Source organism: Centroberyx affinis, unplaced genomic scaffold (genome assembly GCF_046629955.1).
Source record: "Centroberyx affinis isolate AG114_WGS23_722 - 3 ecotype Tasmania unplaced genomic scaffold, CSIRO-AGI_Caff_v1 ptg000166l_1, whole genome shotgun sequence".
Lineage (NCBI taxonomy): Eukaryota > Metazoa > Chordata > Actinopteri > Beryciformes > Berycidae > Centroberyx > Centroberyx affinis.
Genome location: NW_027278863.1, coordinates 263007 through 286332, shown reverse-complemented (window position 1 = coordinate 286332; position 23326 = coordinate 263007). Strand labels below are relative to the sequence as shown.

The 23326-nt window shown below is 44.1% G+C and overlaps 1 protein-coding gene across 1 annotated transcript in view; it reads left to right on the top strand.

Annotated features, from left to right (window-relative positions):
• The first annotated feature begins 459 nt into the window (after positions 1-459).
• Positions 460-23326, top strand: part of LOC139655867 (FERM, ARHGEF and pleckstrin domain-containing protein 1) — a 46747-nt gene continuing 23880 nt past the window's right edge. Inside the window, exons 1-2 of the mRNA XM_071533260.1 lie at positions 460-620; positions 3704-3904. Coding sequence (XP_071389361.1) covers positions 3731-3904 — 174 coding nt within the window. The 5' untranslated portion in view covers positions 460-620; positions 3704-3730. The remainder of the gene's footprint in view (positions 621-3703; positions 3905-23326) is intronic.

The window sequence follows — 23326 nt, the reverse complement described above, 5'->3', positions numbered from 1 at the left end:
ATTTTAGAAGGATGCTATATAAATATCACATCATACAAGTCCCAATAGGAATATTGGAGTATTATCATGATACCATAAGAAATGTAAAACACCATAAAGTATCATAGGGCCACTATAAACCCACTACTGAGTCACAGACACTATAAACAGTCACATAAGGAATATTATAAGAATAATATAGCTAGTGATATCATAGCAGAGACAAAATACCATAAACTCACTATTGAGCACCATAAACACAGTCTAAGTCCCTATAGGAATATTATATCAATTTTTCGGTAAGCAAAACGTTCCAACGTCATTGTGTAGTTCCACGCTCCACCGCTAGATGGTGCTGCTGCTATTCAGTTCCCCGTTCCTGCCGGAGAAGCTGGAGGTGCTGCACCTCCTTCATTGTCTGAGTAAAGCACCGGGAGTGGATCCGCGTCTCGGTTCAATGTAATCCCGTCTCTCCCCGGCACACTCACTCAGTCGTCCGCCATGGCGACCACGAAAAGCCTTCTCGCCGGCACGGCCAGCATCTAAAGTCAGACAGAATTCACTACGACCGGAGGTGGATGTAATATCTTCCTTCAACTGGGAAATACATACGTGGAGAAGCCCGCATTTCTAAAGAAGGGGTAAGAGAATCCTGCAGCCCAAGTCCTCTGTGTGCTTTTAAGGGAAGTGATCAACTTGTTTGAGGAGATTAGGGTTAAATCGTGAGAGTATCTTCGCCTTGGTTGTTTTGTGATCTTGTGGACTTAGGTTGGAGAGAAATAACTACCACACTATGTGTAAAGCTTCATTTGCAATCAGTAAATGTCCCATCTCTCTCCCGGTGCGGGTTGCATTGCAGAAGGGTCGCTGCCCAGAGGCATACCTTAGCTGTATGGATGTATGCAGGCATTGCAGTCGCTGATGTTTCCCGGCTGTAATGGCTTATGCTTTGCTTGACATTTAAAATGCTCCAAATGTCGCAAATGAGTGCGCGTTTTATATCTGCCAGTTTGTTGCTATAGCAGCTGGTCAGGTGAGTCCAGGCGGTGCATATGTCACATCTACTAATGTCCTGAGGATTACAGCAGCCTGCTCTATTAACCTACATTACATTAATGATGTAAACATGACCAGATCTGTGCGAGGAAGGTCTAGTGGAGGGAAAGACCTCAGCACTATTATTTTCTCAATTTATTCTCAGTATCAGTATTTTAATGTGTTCTGAAGAGGTTCAGGTTACAGCACAGTAGCCTGCTGGTAGTCCTTTAAATTGAATCATACATCTCATTGTGCTTGATGAACAGATGTCATGTTGCCAGTATTTCAGAGGGAACTTTTGCATACTGATTCATGCTATGTGAGCCACACCCAAGTATCAATGTCATGTTGCTGAATACAGAGGAAAATGAGGCTTTTTTATTTCTGAGTTTGCCTCAGGTAGACAGTTGACTGGCTGAAGCAGCCTGTCCTTCAGCCATTCAGCTGTCAGTAAAGGAATCCAGCTGTGCAGTGTTGGCCCGCACTAAGGGGCCCCAGTGTGCCCCCGCATACAGAGAACCCACTGTTACAGCCCCTGAGACTCCGCCAGCCAGCACAACCAGCCAGCAGTCACGGCTCCATGTTACACACTTGTGGGGAATTTCAAGCAAACAAGTTCAAAGGCAGGGTAATTCACCCCGAGAAACACTCAGAGGTCTGTAAATGTCCCTCTGGCATTGTATCCTGATCTACTATGCTGCGAGCCTTATGTCACAGTCTGTCTGCAGGAACAAGGTGCCATTTGTACAACTAGATGGTGACTGTTTTGCGTGTTTCGCCAGAGCCCGAGTTACTTATTTAGAGGAGCCCGAGACTCATGACTGGTTGATTCATGAGCCCGGGGGCAGGGTAGGGTAAGTGTTGGCTGAAACAATCACTGTCTGCTCTTTCATTGCCCTCCGTTTCACTGGTCTTTTGTTTGAAGAGTGTTGGGTTACAGCATGCGTGGGTCATATAAGCCATGAATTTACAGACTTGACGTGAAACACTTGCCAATAATCAAGCCTGCAGGCCAGCGATGATGGCCTGAGGATCAAGTGTCATAAATGGCTGGGGTTGGGTTGAACAACATGCATGTTTCCATCCCCCCCCCGGTGACAGCATTAGCTCTGGTTTCCATCAGCCTAAGGGAATCTGTCTGCCCCCCCAGCCCAGCCATTGAGCTGGAAAACTCAAACAGGCCTCATGTCACGCCCACTGCCCTATGATGACAGTGTACGGACAGGTGCAGATGATAAGAACGTGCTCTCTAAACATGGTTGGCTGTGTGGCATCCCCTTTTATTCATCGACGCCGACTACAGTGTGCACTCATTCATTGCATGCAATGGTGGAGTGCCTTCTTAATGGAAACAAACTAGTTATGTGATCAGCTCTCAGGGAACAGGCAGACTGAATTAATCAGATACACTCTATTTAGTATATCCACCGTCCTTGGCCTACATTCTCCATGCGCTCTGCTGGATTGAATTATCCACTCTTTTGAAATGCCTTATTCAGCTTTCAGCTTGAACTTGGCAGCAGTCATTCACCTCTGTGGTGTCTGAACAACTGCCCACTGGCCTGCACACTCTGATGAACCACTTGGTGCGGTCTTGAGATGACATCAGCCGGCTGGAATGTGTGATGAAGAGAGAATTAAGCGGGACGGCAGGGCCTCAGGGGATCTGGCTGGGTAGATGGGGGGTGGATAGTGGCCTGCTCATGTGTCAACCTAGAATGAATGACTCCACAACTAGTCCAAACACAATCCTCCACCTGGGACGAGCCCTCTTTTAAACCGATACAGAGTGAGTCACACTGCTCATTATTATTCCAGATACTGCACCGCGTCTTTAATTTGAATATCAGATGGGACCCGCCATATTTGCTGCGGTTGCAAATGATTGGGGCTAACTATTCTGTGCACATCAGGTCTGCACTATGCCACTCAAAATGTATCTGAGCAAAGCATCTTTCATAGCAACAGTACAGTTACAACATGAGGTTTCTCTCTCAGGTTTCTTATTAATATTCACAGCTGAATCTGAATGAATCCTGTATATTTTATCTTTCACCTACTACTGTCTGTCTTTTACTCTGATTACTCTGTCAAGTCACAGCACAATCCAGTCACTGTTCCTTCAATGTCCACATTCAGATTGGACACGATGCCCTTGAGAGCAATTACAACCTAACTAAGCTCATGTATGTGTGTCTTTGGTCCCAATGCTGTGCTTTTACGACTTCCTGAATCAATTGTCATTGTATTGACTCTTTGATTTTTCACTCTAGCCTTGTGATTTGTTTGTCAAATTAAGGCTGCCTGATTTGTGCTTTGAAATCAAGAACACGCTTGGATCTCTTTTTATAGTAATTGGTTCTCCCAAAGGCTACAATTATCAGCCATTAGCTGAGAGTGCAAATACTTCATTTGCAATTACGCTCTTAGTGTGACACAGAAAGTTGTGAAGCCTGTCATCTGGGCCCTGGTGCATTTCTGTACCTCACCTACCTCACCAGTAAGAGGAGGGGTAGAGTCTTACTCCTCAAGACAATTTTTGATAAACGGTTATCAGATATCTCGTCGGTTGTGTTGTTTTGCAGACAGATGTGTGTGTGTGTGTGTGTGTGTGGGTGCAGGCATACGAGTGTGTATACATGTGTGTCTCTCTGTCTGCCTGCCTGACATGTTGTCCTCTGTGCAGGCTGGGCAGTTAGCAGAGCAGCGCAGCATGGCGGAGCCAGAGCCAATGGCCTCCGCAGCAGGCCAGCGTCTGGGAGCCCCAGAGACTCTGGGCATCAGCACCCTGGACCCCGGCCACAGACCCCCTGCCATGCCCCCCGGACGCCATGTCACCATCAGGGTCCGCATGCTGGATGACACAGAGGAGCTGTTTGACATCTCGGTGAGTTGTTAATTCCTCCCCACCCAGGCTCGTCTCCTGATGAGAATACTAATGGCAGAATGTGATTCTTCATTATTGCCTGCTGACGCGGTAGCAGAGGAAGGTTTTTCTGTTTCATCACTGCAGCAGCAGTCTGTTGTTAACCTGGTAACGGATTGGCATGGCAACTGAATAACATTAAGGTGCTGAATGAAACTGGATTGATCTTCTTTAGTAATGTCAGGGTTCTGCCAGCGTACCTCTTCATTTATTTTTTAACTGTTTATCTCCCAAGCTGTCTCAAACCTGTTGATACTATTAAAAAAATCCATTGGAAAGGCTGAACTGTTGTACTGCAGTCATCTATCAGAACAACTTTGTTCTTCTGCTGTGAAATTCTGGAGCTTGACAACTTCTCAGCAAACTCTTTTGGAAACCATAAGCCCCTGATATTTCACAGTTCTTTCCCTTGCACACATTGGTGTGCAGAACAGATGTGAGAGCCACTGCTGCTGTCTTAGATAGTGTAGTAAATATAGGCAAGCAAGAGAGAAAGAACAGTTTTTGATGTCCTTGAATGGGCAGAGCTGCCATATGAATTCCATTCTTGATTTCTGGATTGAGAGGATTCAAAGTGTTTCATTAAAGCCCAGCAGAGATCTATATTCAGACATTTCTGGTCGAAGCCATTTGCCCAAATTACGTAAACGTGTCGATAAAATGAGAGATTCATTTAGAATTTTCTATTATATGTTTATAATGCCTTTTAATGTAAAGTAAAGATATAGAAGTTGTAAAAACTAAATGTCGAGATACAAAAACAATGCTTTTCAGATATCAGTCACACATCGGTAACTGTGAATGTCATACACATTTTTGTATGTTTTACCCTTCACCTATTTATTATTTTGGTAGTACTATACCTGAATGTTAAAGCATGCAGAAATAGATGAGATGCACTGAACACTCCTTTCCCCCAGCATTCCTCTGAACTTGTGGTATTTCAGTAAGGTATACTCTCTGAACTTGATTTAGCGGCGCAAACAGGGTGGAGTAGGGGAAAAGACTGTTATTTTTCTTAGAATAGAAGAACTGGCCATGTTCTCTGACCACAATCCTTCCTGCCTGGAACAGAGCAGAAAGATGAGTAGATAGAGAAAAGAGGAAAGGAGCGGTGATAGAGAGAAATAGATACAGCATACACCGAGAACTTGTTTTGTGTGGATGAATGGGCCTTGGTGCAGCAGTAAAGCTGCCAGAAACCGACCTCTGTGACGGTGAGAGAGTGGGCAGTGCAGTGTGGATGTGTCCGCCTGGCTGTTTCCCAAGGCACTGTGGGTAAATCTTGTTCCCAGAGCGTGCTGCGAGGCTTCCTGTGCATGATTACTAATGTTTCTAGTGTTGTCATGTGTGGTGTGTACTTCATACTTAAAGCTCATTGGAGATTCTCACAGTGAGATCCCATTTGATTAACCGTGTGCATTGCAAGTCCTCATTTAACTCGGATTGTGCCCGATAGCTATTTTGTGTCTTTTGAGTCATAAAAGTGTGATTGGCTTTTAAGACACTATGACTAATTAGTTGCTGTTTTGCTCCATCCCTGCTCTTTTCTGGGCCATTAAAGTCAGCACCTTTGTTGAGGCCGCAGGCTAAACCCAAACATTTCTGTATCCGCCTTTGGCTATGTCTCAATTAGGGTTAGACCGATATCAGTTTGCCAATATCAGCCTTTCAGTAAAAATCTGATACTGGTCGAACTCTAGTCTCTGTCTTCTTCAAGTGAACAACAACTCTTTGGTCCACATTGCCACCTGCATTGAGGTTTAGTACAGTTTGATGCACATGGAGAGATAGCAGAAAAGTAACATTGCCACTAGAAAAATCAGGATGAGGAATTTACTATATTTAGATTCCTATTATGTGTTGGAACAATATTGTTCAGGAGGGGTAATGCATACATTTAGTCTTGGTTCTTCCACGCTTCGTTGGCATTCTTGTAGCCCCAACTGTGTCATGGTGATTTAGTTGAGCTGTAGTGATGGTGAGCTGTATCCGGCTTTTGTTACTGCTGCAGGGAGGCAGGGCTGAAATAAACTGAGGGAGAATAGAGGCCCAGCTAACAGAAAGCTTTCCTCAATGCTCAATTTAACACATATTCAATCTTTTATGTCAAGTCAGCACTCGGGATAGAAATCCCAGTTGTGTCAGTACTGTTTTGCCTAAGGGTGTCCCCAAGAGTACATTCTCCTAAATCATTGGTTCACAGTTTAGGTGAAAAGGTCTGATATCCTTTGAATAAATACAATGCAATTCCGCTCAATTTGTCTCATATTTACTCCAGTGTTGCAGTGGTTCTTCTTCTTGGGCATGTCTTTTTCTACATACTGTGCTTCAAGCCTCCAAAGCCAGTGGACCATTTTACATTTTGATGCTCCATCATTCATCGGTGCCTCCAGTGAAAATCTAGATGTCCAGAACACCTCCCCTCCTTCCATCCTGACTGATGTGTTATGTCCCAGTAGCATCCACTTGATAAAGACTGGTTGTTCTTTCTCCAGAGGCATAAGATACCTCAGCAGAATTTGCCTTTACAATGACGTGTGGATGCTGGATGCCGCCAGCACGAGGCGCTTCATTTTATCAGCAACTACCTGCTGCTTCTCCCACTCCCATCCCATAATGACCAGCTCGTTCTACACCAGCAGAAAACAGAGGATATACGGCTGAGAGGCTAACTTGGCTCAGTTCCATCTGAGATTGATCTTACCTCTGCAGCAATGAAGGAAGATGATTGCGTGGTTTAGAAATCACTTTTCTCAAGCATTTAGGCAATCTTTTATTCCACCAGAGGAACATTTTGCTCAGATAGCGACAGTTCATCTGAGATGGATTTATGCTCATTGTGACTCAAGGCAGGAAATGTTTTATATTTCACTTTAAGAGAAAAAAAAAACTCTAACCTCCCTCTGTAACTGATACTAAAGGCTACAGTTCCTGTTCCTCTGGTTCAGAGGGGTAAGTTTCCACCTCGCCAGGCAGGGTATCAGATGGTGGAGAAACAAAAAGGGGCCATCTAGCTATCTCGTGGGTCACATACCATGCTGTGGCCTACTTAGCACACTGGCTGTGAACACGCTTGTGTAGATCCCGATGGTCTTTGGTTGTACAAACTTGTGCAGACAGACAGGCTTGGATCACACACTACTTGAGTCAAAACAGTCTGGTTGTACCTGTAATTATTGCTTTTCTCATGGAAGTGTTTGCAAAAAATTAGAAGCCATCTGTCGGATTTCATTGAGTTCAGTAGAGCAGGAAATCCAGACTGTAGCCCTTTGTCTGTCCGGCAGTCCTTGGCCTAACATATCCTGACTGTCTCCATGCTGATGTTTTGATGCTTATGTTTGCTGATGGCTGGTGAAAGTTCCACTGGCAGAAGTTGCCTGTGATGAGTGTGAGGGCAGCATGTATTTAAGGGGTTGGGGGTTGGGGGATGGGATGATGAGGACGGAGGGGAGGGAGGAGAGCCATGCTCATGTGTCTGAATGAAGGAAACAGTCAAGCTCCATTAGCCCCTGTCAGACAAACCTTACTGGTAGAATACTGACTAATGCAACCTAACATGGAATGTTCCACTTGCCTTATAATATTGACATTAAAAACACAGGCGCACACAATTAGAGATCCAGACACACTCACTCTCTCTGTCTCTCTCCCTCTCTCTCCCTCTCTCTCATCCCCCTCTCTCTATCTCATGTTGCACTACTACTTTTGTTCTTTCTCCCTAACTATAAATGAGCCACCGAGGACTGTATTCTATCCTCTCCAGCAAATGGTCCGTCCATTAGAGCCATGGTGCAGACTCTGTAAAAGAAAAGTTTGCAGAGAAAAACCCTGAATTATTTAATTACAGACCCATACTTCTCTCTCTCTCGTTTTCATTTGCTTTCCATAGGACATATTCCAACCCTTTTTTTGCCCACCACGGACTGCGATGCATTACTTTCCTTGCCCAATTACAGATTATGTCAAGCGTAAATTGGTTTAATCTTAATACACAAGCGCAAGCGAAACGCACTCTCCCACACTTTCTCTAAAGCCACAAAGCCCTGTACATTATCAGCAGCAGAACGTACCCAGTGTAATGTCCTCAGCATCGTTTTCTCAATATACTGATCAGAAAACAAAGGGGTGGGGTGTGTGTGTGTGTAGGGGGGTTAATCCTGCCAACAGCCTCCCAATCCTCCCCCTTAGCATTATTAGCTTTGCCTCCACAACAATGGCTCGATCAGAGAGTTCAGATTACAATTCATCGGGTGAAGATTAGGATTTATTTTTTGTTTCTACATGTTGTTTTTGGATGTACGCCTCTAGCTTAGTTTGCACTCACTTGATATTATCCTCTGATAATCCATCTGCATCCTCTATAATACTCTGATCTAATTACAAAAAAAGAAATTAACGGCTGGATCATACCAGTTCATGATGGAATGCACACATATTAGATGCTTGAAAAAATGAAAGCCAATATATTACTCTATAGGAACTTCCTATTTATGTATACTACATATGTGATATAAGACCCCCTCCCCGTCCCAGCAGTAGGCAGGTCTGAGGTCAACTCATTCAGTCACAGTGATGTGGGATTCAGGGGTTCATGTGACGGGGTGCAATTCATCTCCCACTGAGAAGTTGACCCCGCTCTCCATGATATGCAATGCATTATTCCCATGGCGGCATCCATGGTTTACTGCTACCATTCGTAACATTTGTCAGGGCAGAGTAGATATTGATGCATGCAGTGAAAGTGAGATGAAATCGCCAAGAATTAGCCACCGATTTAGCTTTTGTTATTTCTCATGCCTCTGACAAGTAGTATCCAGTCTATTTTGGCATCTGGCGCTTAAGATATTGCTACTGTTTAGGAGATTCATTATTTTCATTATTTTCTATTTCTGCACATTCCCATAACTTAAGGATGTTTACAACCAGAAACTGCACAGGGAAAGCAGGGCAGGACCACCCAGGCTTAAGGAGACTGTCACAAAAGGAAGGACCTGCAGTTTTTAAGGCAAGTCTCTCACACCAGTCCAGAGGGCTCACCATCACCCCACCACTCATTCTTTCCCCTATTTGCTGTCAGCCATTCATTGCAACGGAAAGCAATTAGGACACTAAGCAGCTCCAGCGTGCCTTGTTGTCAGATGAATGGTAATGAGGTCCTGACTTAATGAGTAGAAACATGATGAAGGGCTTCTTTCAGCTCTATCTTCGGCAGCTTCAATATGGGTGCCCACCGACTGACTGGCCAGCCATGAGGAGGAAGAGCTGGGATGTTGCTGCAGGACTGCTCCTGTGCTTTTCTATAGGTAGATGGATTTATACGCATGGAGAGTCTGGGATATGTGGGAAAACCATGCTATAGGACATACTTGTCCCAGGCTCCTCTTAGATTCATATCTAAATCACTTCTAAATTCTGAGATTGTTGAGATTGTAATCTATTTTTACAGTATATACACTACCAGTCAAAAGTTTGGACACACCTGATTGAATGTACTATGTTTTTCATTATCTTAAAGCCGTTTTGATCCGTTTTGAACGGCTTATGCTTAAATACTCGAAAGTTGTTTCTTAGACAAATATAAATAGTAAAGTTGATGCCTATGTTTGAATTTCTTTCCAAAGCCTTTGCCTTTCCTTCAAGGCAAAGGGCGGTTACTTTAAAGAATCTAAAATATAAGATAGTTTTGATTGTTTGATGTCTTTACTATTATTCTAAAATGTGGAAAATAGTAAAAATAGAGACTGGTAGTGTATATATTTTTACTTTTGTTAGCCCGTCATTAGGTTAGCTATGTCAACTATCATATATTTTACCAGCAGGTTGGGTGCAGTGAGTAGAGAGGTTGCCCCTGTGTCAACATTTGCCCTGCTGAAGTGTCCTTGAGCAAAACAATGAATCCCCACCAGTTCAAAGGACCCTACAACAATCAATAAAGTGTATTATCATTATTATTATTATCGTTATTATTTTTAGCATTATTATTTGTCTGTCCCAGGTGTCACAGGCTGTGAGCTATTAGGAAGTAATAACTTTATAATGCTAATGGGCATAAAGAGTCACTAGTAGCATCACAATCAACATAGCTGCACCCTTGAAGCCTGTGTGTGTGTGTGTAAATATAATTTTACTCTCGGGAATTCCCCCACATGTCTTTCACATCCTTGCCTCTGCACGGCGAGACAGGTTGGCGTATAATTGAAAATTCAAGACGCATATTATTGCCGCATATTACAGACCACCGAAGTTTCTCAGTATCTCGTGTTTCACGTTGTGTATTTTCAAATGTGACATGTTGACTGTGGTTAAGGAAGGCAGAGCTCAGAGGGAGGGAGACAGTCTAGTCTCCAAGCGGTGTGCTAAATCCTGTTTAACTGTGAGCTGTGGTGGAGACACGGTCCGCTTCCCCAGCCTCACAGCGCTGGAGGGGGAGAATTGGCGGTGGTGGTGGTTGAATGATTCGGGCATGGCGTATGATTTGGCACCAGTATTTTCTGATGAGCTGTCATTGGCCAAGTATGAATATAAATGGGATTTGATTGGCCGTTCAGGAGGCAGGAGCATTCAGGAGAACGGGGCAACACCTAGGTTGTCCATAGCCACGAATCCTATTATCTACCTTTTTATACCGTGTCAATGAGTTTTCTCATCCCATTACTCTCTCCCCATTCTCTAATATGACTCATGCGCGAGTAACATTACGATAGGCTATATTAAGATGGATTGCGCTGTCACTGTTACCCTCCTCTAATGCAGATATAGTATAGTCAGTTTTACGTTTCTACAGTGTGGTAAATGAGATTTTGAAAAGAGAAAGAGAGATATGAGCTGAACTGGTAGAGAGATGCAAGAAGACGGTGACCATGGCAACCTCTTCCCCCCTAGGGTATAGGCTTGTCTTTACAGAGAGTTGTGAATGAAGGGATTGTTGAAGACTGTGCAGATAAATAGCGGCTCTCTGATTTTATCTCCCATGTTGACTGGGAAAGTGTTTGGGCCCGACATGAGAGAGAGAATCAGAGAGGAGCCTTGATTTAGCAAAGAGGATGGGAATTGCTCACACCCGGGCATCTGATGTTTGTCACTGCTCTCTCTCTGTTCAACGCACATATATTTCATTTGTTCACTTTTGGGAGCTCCTAACATGGGAACATTCCTTATTCAGTCCAGATTGCACTTCAGGACAGCTGAATTGCAGTAGATCTTAATAGGAACGCTTCAGGCCCCATTAATCTGTTGTTATATTCTCTTAGAAAATAAAAATGCAGCTATATCCTTATGTGGCCTGCTGCCATGGAAAGGAATTTGCCATTTATCATTCCTCCCTCTACTGTAGAAAGCATCCCGCTGACTGCCTGACATGACTAACCGTGTCCTTGGAGCTTGATATTCTCTTAAGGCGATAGTCCGCCATCCTCCGTTTGTGTTCTCTCTGTGTATACATGCCCGTGCATTTCGTCACGATACGAGTTCGCCGGTGAGAGGCCACACTGAAACCGTGCTCGCCTATGTGTCGGTTGCCATGGCTACCCCATGGAGGTGGATGGGGAGTGTCTTGAGTGAGCCTGGGCTGGCTGCCGTGCTGCAGAGTTCTGTCTTCCACTGATATCTGCTGCCATTTCCTCCACAGAGGGGAGGGGCGGGTGTGTGTGTGTGTGTGCGTGTGTGTGTGTCTCCATGCAGAGCTTTAATGTGAGTGTAGTGCGCTAGCATGTGGATACGCTGCTGCACACCAATTATGACTAACATATTCAGGAGACCGCCTCTCTGTGTGCTGTGTGTGTGTGTGTGTGTATGTGTCTGTGTGTGTGTGGCTATTTTGTATTCAAATCCCTTGACTGAAAATATGACTGGCAATAAGTTTTGAGAGATTATTAGCCCTTCCTGGTTTCAGTGTTGATTGACCCAGTTTTCCTGAAAGATGGCATTGTGTGTAGTGTGGCAAGGGCATGGGGGGGAGGGGGCATGCACTCAGTGTCACTATGAAAACATGAACAGAAGATTTGCGTGCCAATGTTGGGCCACCATATCAAAGGATGCGGTGTCCTCTAGCAGGCTCAACCATAAGGATGAAGGCCTTTTTCTAATCTTATACCGGTGAATGAAACGGATACATATTGAAGCCGGAAAATATTAAAAGTGTTCACTGCTGTGGAGGTGGCATTCATGTGCTTTTGCATCACTCTTGCATTGAATATCCTCAGCCAGAAAATACTCTCATCCTTTCCTCAGATGAACTCTGAACCCTCGGTTGCCTTTCTCATGGCATGAAATTGAAATCCCACAGCGGGATGTGGGGGGATTGTTTTCCCACGTACAGCCATCTTCCTCCCTCCCATCCTGAAATGTAATTGGGTCTTGGAGGATGAGAGCCACAGGAGAGGAGCAACAGTGGAATTATCTGGTGGCTGATGGCTCAGAATACTAAAGATGGTAGCGGATGAAGGGAAAAAACACAGATTTACTGGATGTGCACTTGCTCTCTCACTCAAAACCACCTATTTTTTCCACTTTTCACTTGAGTCATAATGTAGATTTTCATCAGATGATTACAACTCTCTATTGAATGGCTTGCATAATTATTTCTGTAACACCAAGGCATTTTAGTAACAGTGGATAAACTGTGTGAATGAATGCTTGTCCATCAGCAGCCCCATTTTTCCCAGATTGTAAGGATATTTTTAACAGTGTGCGGAAATTAGATTTCCACCGTCCGCCTGATAGGAATGTGCATAGCAGAACCGTGTGATTCCCTCTGAGAATTGGTTGTTACATTACTCGTGTCAGATATCCTGATAGAAAACCATTTGGGGAGGAGAGAGTGGGGGATTTCTATTGAGGGGATGTGACCGATTGACCATTCTTTGAATGGTAAATATTTCCATTACGTCAGTTTTTTGATGCTGTGTGGATAAATTAAGTGGTTGGAACTGTAGATTTATTCAGTGCCTGCAGCATTTGTTTTTATATGCAATAGCATCACCAGCATTTTCACCACCTCTGCATAGATCTTCCATTAAAATACAGCAGCATGATGGGCCTGGTAATAGCAATAAAATACAATTGATGGTGTAAACTCTCCATATTCTGAGCCACATAAAGACTTATGATAAGCAAACATGTCTGCTATAAACAAGGCTGTAGTGATAGAATATACAGCGTGACAACCCTGCATAGAGCAGCCCATTTACATTTCATTACAGTCACGCTGTTTCTTGGAAGGGCAAACTGATACAGCGCAGAGATACTGATGAATAGTGATGCTTAAGTTGTCAGATGAGGCCAAGTAGTGAGCTGGTGAGAATAATGCTACATCCTGTTGCTGCACTGGTTTCCATATTGTGCACAGGTGCTTTGGGAAAAGCCTTTATAATATGTCTTTCCTGTTCCCATGGTAACCGAGATGGTTGTCTTTGCGGAACCTTCTCATGTTTGTTTGGCTCAGACTGCACTGAACTGCCAGTCGACTCTGTCTGCCTGCCTGACTACATGCCTGTGTCAATTCACGAAGAAAGGATGAGACTTATGCAAACATAACCTGGAATCTCTTTGTTGGGTTTTGTGACAGATGCATGAAGGTGGATCCTCTGACGGTTTGTTCATGCCCATGCACCCAGTGTGTACATACATTATTCCACTGCCCTTTGATGATTGCATTCTGATCCTTTCATTAGGCTGTGATTGAACTATGGAGCAGTGTCCCTTTCTGAGTGAGCAGCAGCAGGGGTGGCAGACATCACAGTGCATGATGGGTGTGGCAGCGGTGCTGCTCCTAGCTAGCCTGCACTCCCTGTGATGTCCTCTTGGTCTCAAATAAAGGGTGAAACCCTCATGGGAACAAGTATACCTCAGCTGCACAGCAGCTTCACAGCAGCATTGCCCCTCTTCTATGAATTATGAATTTCTCATTGAGATTCTGAAGGCTAATTAGTATGTCAAAGCCGACTCGCTGTGTGATATCCTGGGATAATCCTGGTCCTGTGATGCTATATTTTACCCAGACACCCTGATAGTGGGCTGGCTTCACCTTTCCTGTTCTCATCTCCTGAAATATCCTCATCATGCCCTTGCCCAGCAGGAGGAGAAGACACAGAAACACAAAAACTGGGACTGGGCTTAGTCGCTGCACCACTAACTCCTCTGCTCTGTATTCATGGTATCTTCTGTTGTGCTTAATCGTCTACATGGGTAATTAAAATCCAACACCTTGTCACATTTCACCTTGGCCTTGTCCTCACAGTCAGCGCTCTAGCTATACGCCTGCAATGATGTCGCTCCCATGACGCGTTTGCTTGAAACATTTCGTAGCAGAATTCCTTGCAGCTCTACCTGGACCACTGAGTCCGCCTCCCACCACTCTCCAGCGGTAATTGAATTTGGGGCCTCTTGGGTAGAGAGAGGAGATGTGTGGGAGGCAGAGTGAGAATGAATGGAGCAAAGATTGAAGGGGAGAAATTAGAGTGTGTGTGTGTGTGTGTGTGAGAGAGAGAGAGAGAGAGAGAGGGAGAGACAGAGAGAGACAGGAAGAGTGAGAGAGACAGAGTAGAGAGAATGGTGATCGTAATTTGTGTGTGAGAGCGAAAAAAAGAGAGGGTGAAATCCCAAACCGGTGGCCCCAGCTGTATGTATGCCTGCAGGGAAGATATTGACAGGACAGCATTGCCCCCCCCCTCCCCCCAGTTAAAGTGGGAACTATTGCATAAGCTACCAAGAGGAACAGCAAACCAGAAGATTTCATCTGGCCTGGGGCAGCAAAACAGCCAAGTTCACATGGCCTTGCTCAGGTTCCCTCTGTAAGCTTTTTGTTTTCCCCTGCACTGCAGACTCTCTGAAGGTATGTTTGGGCTCCATTGAGCTTTAGACTGGGCATCCCTACTGTTGAGCTTTTCTCTGGCTGTCTCCATTGCTAAGTGACGCGCGGAAGTCCAACGCTGAAAGAATCAAAGCTCTGTCAATGGGGGCCAATGTGGGAATGCCCCCTAATTGATATCAAAGGGTTTGTCCCTGGGGACGTCTCCTTTCACAAAAGCAGCGGGGCAGGTCCGCTGTGGGCATTCGAGGTCTCTGGACTCTCTCAACAGCAGCAAATGGCTGCTTTGGGTTATCTGTCATTGCCAGGACTAGCAAAATAGCCAGTTCTGGCAGGCTGTTGTGGAAGTCATAATGAATCCTTTCTGTCTTGTGTCCTCTTGCATAGAAGTTGGAATAAGAGTGTTAATCATGTAAAGTGGTGACACGTATATCCCGTGTTACTTTGGGATTACTGTCTTTTCTTTTGGAGCACAAAGTGATCAGGGTATTATACTATGCAAAGGCCAAATTACATTTAGACCTACCCAATATTTCCTATAGTCATACATACAGGCCTCTTCTGCATATAGTTACTCACATGTGGAATAGTGGTATCAAGGATTTGGCGTCTAATCATTTTGTTTTGCAGGTTTGTGTTTGAGGGACAGGTCATGTGATTTCACTTGGCTTATTACATTAAAAGCCATTACATATTAATGATGTCTGGTCTGGGTGCTCATTCATACCGATGCTCAGTTGCTCCTCTTTCACCAGAGTCTGAGAAAACATGGAAGCATTTAGCCTAATACACATATATATTTAGTTAGGCAAATTACACTTGAATGACTTGCAGTGATGTAAGTGCAGTAATTAAACTACAGGGTCAAATCTGAACCATGTGGTTTAAATGAGATTATTGTTAGTAGTAGAGTCAAAGTGTCCATGCTTTTCTTTTCTTCCTTTTTCTTTTCTTTTCTTTTTGGCATTTCTGCTTGATTGGACAGCATACAATGGAGAAGGGAGAGAGAAGGCATCATAACAATAACAACAAAGTTCAGGCCTGCATTCAAACCCACAACACTGAGGGGACTCTGCTTGCGCCTTAACCCTCTGATTCACAGGGACACTCATGTTCACTTTTTATCTACTGAGCTGCAGGAATCCTGTAGCAGGCCTTGTCCTTGACTAAACCTCACCACCATTCACAATTGCATAGCTATGCTGTTTGCAACAACTAAATCTATCTGTGATAGCGCTCCACTAGTGGTAAAGGCGTTAAAGTAGCCAGAATGGACTGTTTCTGTCTCTGAGAAGCCTTGTTATCCACAGCTGTCCAAAGCCCACCACACTGAGTCCAATGTGCTCATCTCCAAAGCCAGTTGCATGTGCATATGTGTGTGTGTGTGTGTGTGTGTGTGTGTGTGTGTAACCCTCACCCTTGGACATACTAGTCACATCCTGGCTAGTCAGCTGAAGTCACAGTAACCCCCAGGCACATGGAAATGGCCTTGGGTGTGCTTGAGAAGTCAGTCTTATGAACTGGGTGCGGTGTTTAAGCCCCGTCTATTTTAGATTCCAAAAACCATGGTTATGGTCACAGTAATTACAACATTATTACACAGAGAAAGAGAGCTAAATGTTTCCCCACTAAATGTAGAGCACACATTACACTGTACAATAATCTAAATGGCACAATTTCGTGTGAAGATAATCACTGCTGTTTGTGTAGAAACTATTTTAGCCTAAACCACATACTTTCCTTCAGCTCAAGATGATTCCATTATACATTTTTTTTTTTCTCAGAGATTAGGAATCGCACTCTTTTTTTTTTTTATGTTGCCATGGTTACCGGTCTGGCTCTCTTTTCCGAGGGAGAGGAATTGGTATTCTGTAGTCACAAAGACCTAAATTCCTGCTGGACCCAGTGGCCTGCAGACATAGAGCAACACCATCCCTTGCTGAGGTTGTTTCTATTGCAGCATCTGTTTGTTGGCCTGTGTTTGTGCCTGTGTTTTTCACTGACAGCCTTGAATGTGAGAATTCACCTCAGGACAGCATCCACATTTGTCACACCGTGGAAATCTACTGGTGATGCTGTTGCCACAAGGCACTTCACACACAAGGCTGAAGTTTTAAATTGTGTCACATTCAAATCACCACAAAACTGAAGACAAAAGCCGGTATAATGCTGCAGTGAATGCCATGTGTCAAAACGACTTGACATCCGCACTGTACCGTTCGTGGCAGTGCCTTTTCCTGAAACCCAATCCCATGTCCTCCCTACAGTATGTGGCTCTAATACCCCCGGGCTTATGTTTAATCGGTGGATTTGATTAAGAAAAAGCAGCGCTCTTAAAGTGCAGCTGTTCAGTTGCACACAGTCATTGTCAGCTCTTTCATCTTAGAATTCAATCGGGGGGAAAAACACTACAACAGCACATCCAGTAAAACATCTTTCACAAAACCTGTGATTGTTTTTTTAATCATCAGCATCTGTTTTGATCATTTCAAAACAGTGTCTATTCTGCACTCAATACCTGATGTTGATTGAGACTGTTTTATTGAGTGCTGTAACACCTTCAAAAAAGTGCAGCCCTGTTGACATAGCAACTCAAACCCAGCCTGCTGCTCAGTGAGAATCAATAGGTGTGTGTGTGTGTGTGTGTGTGTGGAGCCCAGGGAAGTGACACCTTGATAAAAACCTGTTGCTCTGTCACCCAGACTGGCCAGACTCACTAAGCAGATGTTTCCTGAGGTCTAATGAACACGTACTTAATATTCAGCAGGCATCTTACAGTACAGTTGTTATATCAACCGCATCAGCGACGGTTATCTCAAACAGGAAGTGATTTCTTGGCTGTTGACCTTAATCCTTGTCCACAGGAAGCGCGGGCACGGGCTGCGGCTCTTGTCTCTAAGATCAATTATATCCTGACCGGGGAAATCCCAGCAAACTCTTCACATTCACAGGCTTGGTGCGATGCAGCCACCTGATAATTGGAGGTTTGTGGTAAATACGCTGAAATGCTTACATGGTCATTATGATTTATTGATTTTTGGCCTCCAAGCATCTGTGGAGTTAGATTTTTTTTTATCCAGCTATTGAATAATTAACTTTCTTTGTCAAAGGATTAGCCTATCCTTAGCCTGAGCTGTTTACTATGCATTCTGCAAAATTACTGTTTAGTTGGTTACTGTAGGTTGGGTTAGAGTTACATACAACAGCTTATGGATCAACTGGATGCAGTTGGGTAATACTCTTACCGAAGATTTTTACTATATATCAAAAGGTGTTATGGGAAGATTTTTTTGTGAGGTAGTTCTGCCATATTTGACAAGACTGGGGATGTCATGTAACAGCAGCTATCATCAGTACAGTAACTCACACTGCATCACTGCAGTGCAGAGGGCCTCTGGATTTGTTGCACTGAGGGCTAAGTAGTTTAGGGCTAATCTCGAGGAGGCAGATTGATTGGCCTTGCCAGTAAAGCAGCATCTGCGTCTGTCATTATTTATTACCGGAGGGGATTATGGGTAAAGGAATGTGCCACAGGACAGTACCAACAACCAGCGTGCTCCTCGAGGGACCTGCCTCCTCTCTTGCCCTGGAGAAGAATCTCCCTAACACCACCCAAACTCGGATCTGCTTCCACCCTAGTTTCCCTTCTCCACAGTGCGTCCCACCCTAAACCCGGTGGTGGTCTGGGGCGGGGTGGCGAGGCAGTAAGCCACACACCGTAGTTGGCTCCCCAAGTCTTTTGAGTCAGTCTGTGTTATGCCACACAGTATCCCCAGGCAGAAGCTGGCTCCCACAGTGCTAAATCATGAGCAGGGTGTTGTCGTCAGTCAACACGGGGCTTTTCTCAGGCTCTGTGGCGATTGGAGACTGGTGTGCTGCGCTCCTCTTCCCACACATAAAGTGTCCTGTTATTTGTCAGTGGATGTATTGAACCAGATGTCGAATTACAGTTGGCACTCTTCACTTCTCGCTACCCAACCTGTTACTTCTCTAAATTCATCCTGGGAGCTTGTTGCAGCTCTGCCTTGCATTTGCATTAGGCGTTAGGATTAATATTGTCTTTGGCTCTATGAATCTGAGCCAGGCTCTACATATTAATGATGCTGCATATTCCTAATAACGCTTATGCACCATATCTTATTAACATCCCGTCATATTACTTTGCTCTCTCTCTCACTCTCTCTGTCTCTCTCTCTCTCTCTCTCTCTCTCAATCTCACAGTCTCACCCACCACATAAGCAGATATCGCTGTGATTATGGAGATCAGTGTGTCTGTTCCAATATTAGCAAGCTGCTGTTTTTGTAGGCAGGGAGGGTAGCACATTTACTTACACTTAATTAACATGCCTTGGATATTATTTTTTACAGAAGAATGTGTCCCATCTGTTTTGTATCTAATGGATTTGTCCCAGTTTGAGGCATGATAAAGTATACCTGGCCAGCCTCTGATCTATGTCTGAGCCAATGCCCAGGTTGCTAATTCAACAGCTGTTGCTCTGCCTCTTAAAACATACTAGGCCAATAATTTGAGATTGCTGATGTTGTGTTACAGTCCCAGCAGTACAGTAGAGTGAATGTTGAAACACATATTAGAAATACAGACACTCTCTCTCTCCCTCTCTCTCTCCCTCTCTCTCCCTCTCTCGCTCCCTCCTACACCCAAACTTCAGGACTCGGGGGGGGGGGGGGGGGGGGGGGAGTGTCACGCTCGGTGGAGACGTAAATGATCTTGGTGTATAGTGACATGTTTTACTTGGCTTAGGTGTATGAGGCATGAAGGTAGCCACGCTTGGTTAGCCTGGGGCTTGGTGGACTTAGATGGATTTTTGAAACATTTCTTGCTTTCCTTCTCTTAATGTCTCACATCTCTCTTTTGTATTTTGCATTTAAATCTTGGCTCAAGCTCAAACATCACTTTCCAGGTTTACTGTACTTCCAGCTTGTTTTCAAGAGGCTGTTGTGGTTTATGCAGAGGGCTGATAACGATTTGATGCCATGAGTTGAAATAGTGCTGTTATGGAGGCCTTGCTGTTTTTCCCCCCTCACTTGGCTGTGTGGCCCTGGTCCTGATTTTTCTGTCTGTTTGTGATTATCCTAGACTGGCATTCTCTCAGATTCACTCATGATGCATTTATTGGCCTTTTGGCTTGCTGCTAGTGTGGCGCAGCATATGCCAGTTGTGATTACACTTTGCTTCAACCTGGTATACTGCCATAACTGATGTTACCTTATATAATATGAATGACTAAGAAAGTCCATATGCTGGGTAAGAAGATGGACATAAAATACGGCTTCTCTGGTGTGTCGATTTCAAATAGGCTTAATTGAAGAAACAAAAAAGGGAAATCCGCACTCCCAAAAAGATATTTTGATTGCTGTATTTTAATTGTTTCAAATAAAATATATATAGCTCCTGACAAAGTGTACAGGCGAAACATGGTCTTTTCAGTACCTTTTTGAGAGTGCAGATTTCCTCTTTTTATACCTTATATAATCCATCTGATAATGCTATCACTTCTCCTCAGCTCCGTTGCGTTTTCTATAACAAGGCACTAGGACTTGAAGGTCAAGTAAGGCATGGTTGGAGCCACATGATTGTTTAATCAATCCAAATCATGTAGAATTAACTCTTTGACATGTTTTGTATTCAGTTTATGTAAGAAAGGATCATCTCCTTGTTGGCCTGACCTTGTGGGAGTTGTTTCTGAGAGTTACACTCAATTAATTTCTTAATTGACCTATTGATTGCCTTCGCTTGCACAATTACAGTGTGGTTTTCAAAGCTGTATGAAAGAACCTCCACTGTTTCTCAATTTTGCAAGTACAGCACTGTGCAGTTATCTTTACAAAAAAGCACATGCATAAGAAAAGTCTCAACTGTATTTCCATTTCCACACTGTTCTGAACATGGAGTTTCTATAGCTTGAATTTGCTGTGAACCGTTTTTAATAAGCCTGCTCTGAGGGGCTGCTAACGCACATAAAACAAAAAATGTCTGACATCAACTTTAAAGAGGAGATAATCATGGTGATGAGAAATGATCGCCTTTAAGTGATGTTATGGTCTGTATCTGATAATGGCCATGAATACTGCCAGAGAAATGGCAGCAGCATCTCTCTGCAGATCCTCTACCACCGTTACCTGAAGGCTATAGCAACAGTATGGTAATAGCAGTTTAACATTCATTATTCAGCGCCTCTGTCTGCCCTTATCCAGCTAAACTAAACGTGGAGTTTCTGCCTCTGGAGCGACGCATCCTCCCCCCCTGAGTGACAGTAATCCCTGGCTCTGGGAAGGGGCTGGTAGTTGAGACTAGTAACCAGCATGGGTCCAGACTTTTTGAAGTGCTCTGAAAAGGGATTGAGGGAGAGGAAGGGAAAAGAGGGCCAATCTTTTTGGTAATTCCAGCTGCCTTAGAAAGCCCTCTGGCCCTCCTGTTTATTTTTATGACTCTCTAAGTCGGGCATGAAAGAACTTTGTGATATCTCGCATGAACTGTATGCTTCACTTAATACCATGTCTTAGTATATGCAAGTATAGCAAAACACATTTCCTCTAATCTGTTGGCGTCTTTCAGTGTGATCCTTTTGGTGGAACCTCTGTTGCAGCTTGTTTACCGTCTCCACTAACGGTGCAAACCCACAGCCGTTAAATCAATCCGGTGATTTGTGGCATTCGGACTAACAGTGGGAGGTCCTTGCACAAGGCACTGCGCTGTTAACTATTCAGCAGCGCAATGGTCACAACAGGACACTTAATTATACTTTATGCAAAATCAATATGTTTCTAGCTGCCCAGACGGTCTCCCTAGGAGGTTAGGCAGGCAAAGTGGGGAAAAAAATTGTCAGAGGAGAAAGGAGGAGGCTGTCACAGCTAGCTACCTCCATCTCAGGCTCATCCCGTATTGAATCCAGGGGACATTCTTTTCATGGTTGTCCTCTCTGGGCCTGCAGGCTGGCCCGCTGTGACAGAATGACTCTGACAGCTGTGGCAGCCCAATCGCCACTTTCCCCTTAGTTTTCATGTTGATATTTTTCATCTATGGCTTGGGGGTTTGAAAAAAAGCAAAGGGGGGAAAAGCAGGAAGAGTCTTTATCACTTGATGGTCAAATTATTTTCTCGTTCAGTCACATTAAGACTGCTTTTGGATGCGCTGTCACTCAGTATGTGGCTGTTTAGCAGGGCTGAATGATATTGACAAAAAAATTTAATTGCGATTATTTGACAGAATAAAATCTTTAAAACTGTTTAAAGAAAAGTGGTTTTGTTAAAAAAAAAATAGATGTCAGTGTACAGGATTTACTGAGTTTGAGTATGATGAAAGGTTTTCACCAATATTGTACCAAGGATTACCTCTAAAACACCTTGTTCAGAAATCCATTTTGTACGCCCCGCTCTCTTAAGCAATTAATTGGAGCCTCTGCGATTTGGAAATTGCAGAAGTTAATATTGCGATTTTTGTTTTTGTATTAATTGTTCAGTTCCACTGTTTAGACACCAGAACTGTAAGTCTTTTAGGTATTTACTTTTAGGTATAATGAGAGTAAAGCTGTTTGTCCTAATTCTGAGCACAGACAGCTCCCAACAAAGGTGTGTACACACACACACACACACACACACACACACACACACACACACGTTGTGAGAGTGTGCAGGTGAAGGAGATGGTACCGTGACAGGATTATCAGCAGGCCCGCCTCCCCCCGATCCTTCTCACTTTGTCAGCTTGCCGCTGCAGTCGAGTCACCCTGGGCACTCCGGCAGCACATGACCTGAATCTCAATGAGTTATTACTGCCTCTGACCCCTCTGTCCTATCCTTCCCTTACAGTGCATGCACCTGCTCATGCAAGTACACATGCACACACATACACACACCACATGTACAGACACATGCAAGCATGCCCACGCGTGCTTTAAGGCATTTTAAATTGCTATGATTCCACTTTATTGCTCCGGAGCTCTGCCGTGGTAAACACAACAGAGCTCCTGACAGGCGGCGGAGCCTCCTTTTCACATATGTTTTCAATAACAGCACCAGTTTTCAATAACGGCACCAGGAGGAATCTGTGTGGGAATATATCTGCCTGCTACTGTAAGCAGTTCTGCAATCTCAGCCCAGTGTAGAGCAGCGTTATCAGAACAGCCATAGTACACTTTAATGTATCCAAAGTCATTCTCATTCTCATGGTTTTTCACACACACTGCTACTTCACATGTGCAATGCAAAAGTTATGATTTGTGAAACAACTACATCTTCTGAAATCAATTTATGGCCTCCAAAAATCAATTCAAGAATATATTTGGTATCATTTGAAAAATCAGCAGGGTTTTTATTGAGCTGAGCCGACTTACTCTCTTATCAGATGAGCACAGCAGAGAGTTGGGCTCCTGAAAGTGACCCTTCCCCAAATCCCCATTTGCTTATTCTCTTCTCTAAACCACACAGTCTTTCATCTTACTGTGACCTCTATCAGCTTGCTGTGATGTTTCTGAATGTCACAGCCGAAAAACATTCCAACTGTATGATGACCGCTCCATAACAGTCAAGGGAAAGCACAGCCAGCATGTCCC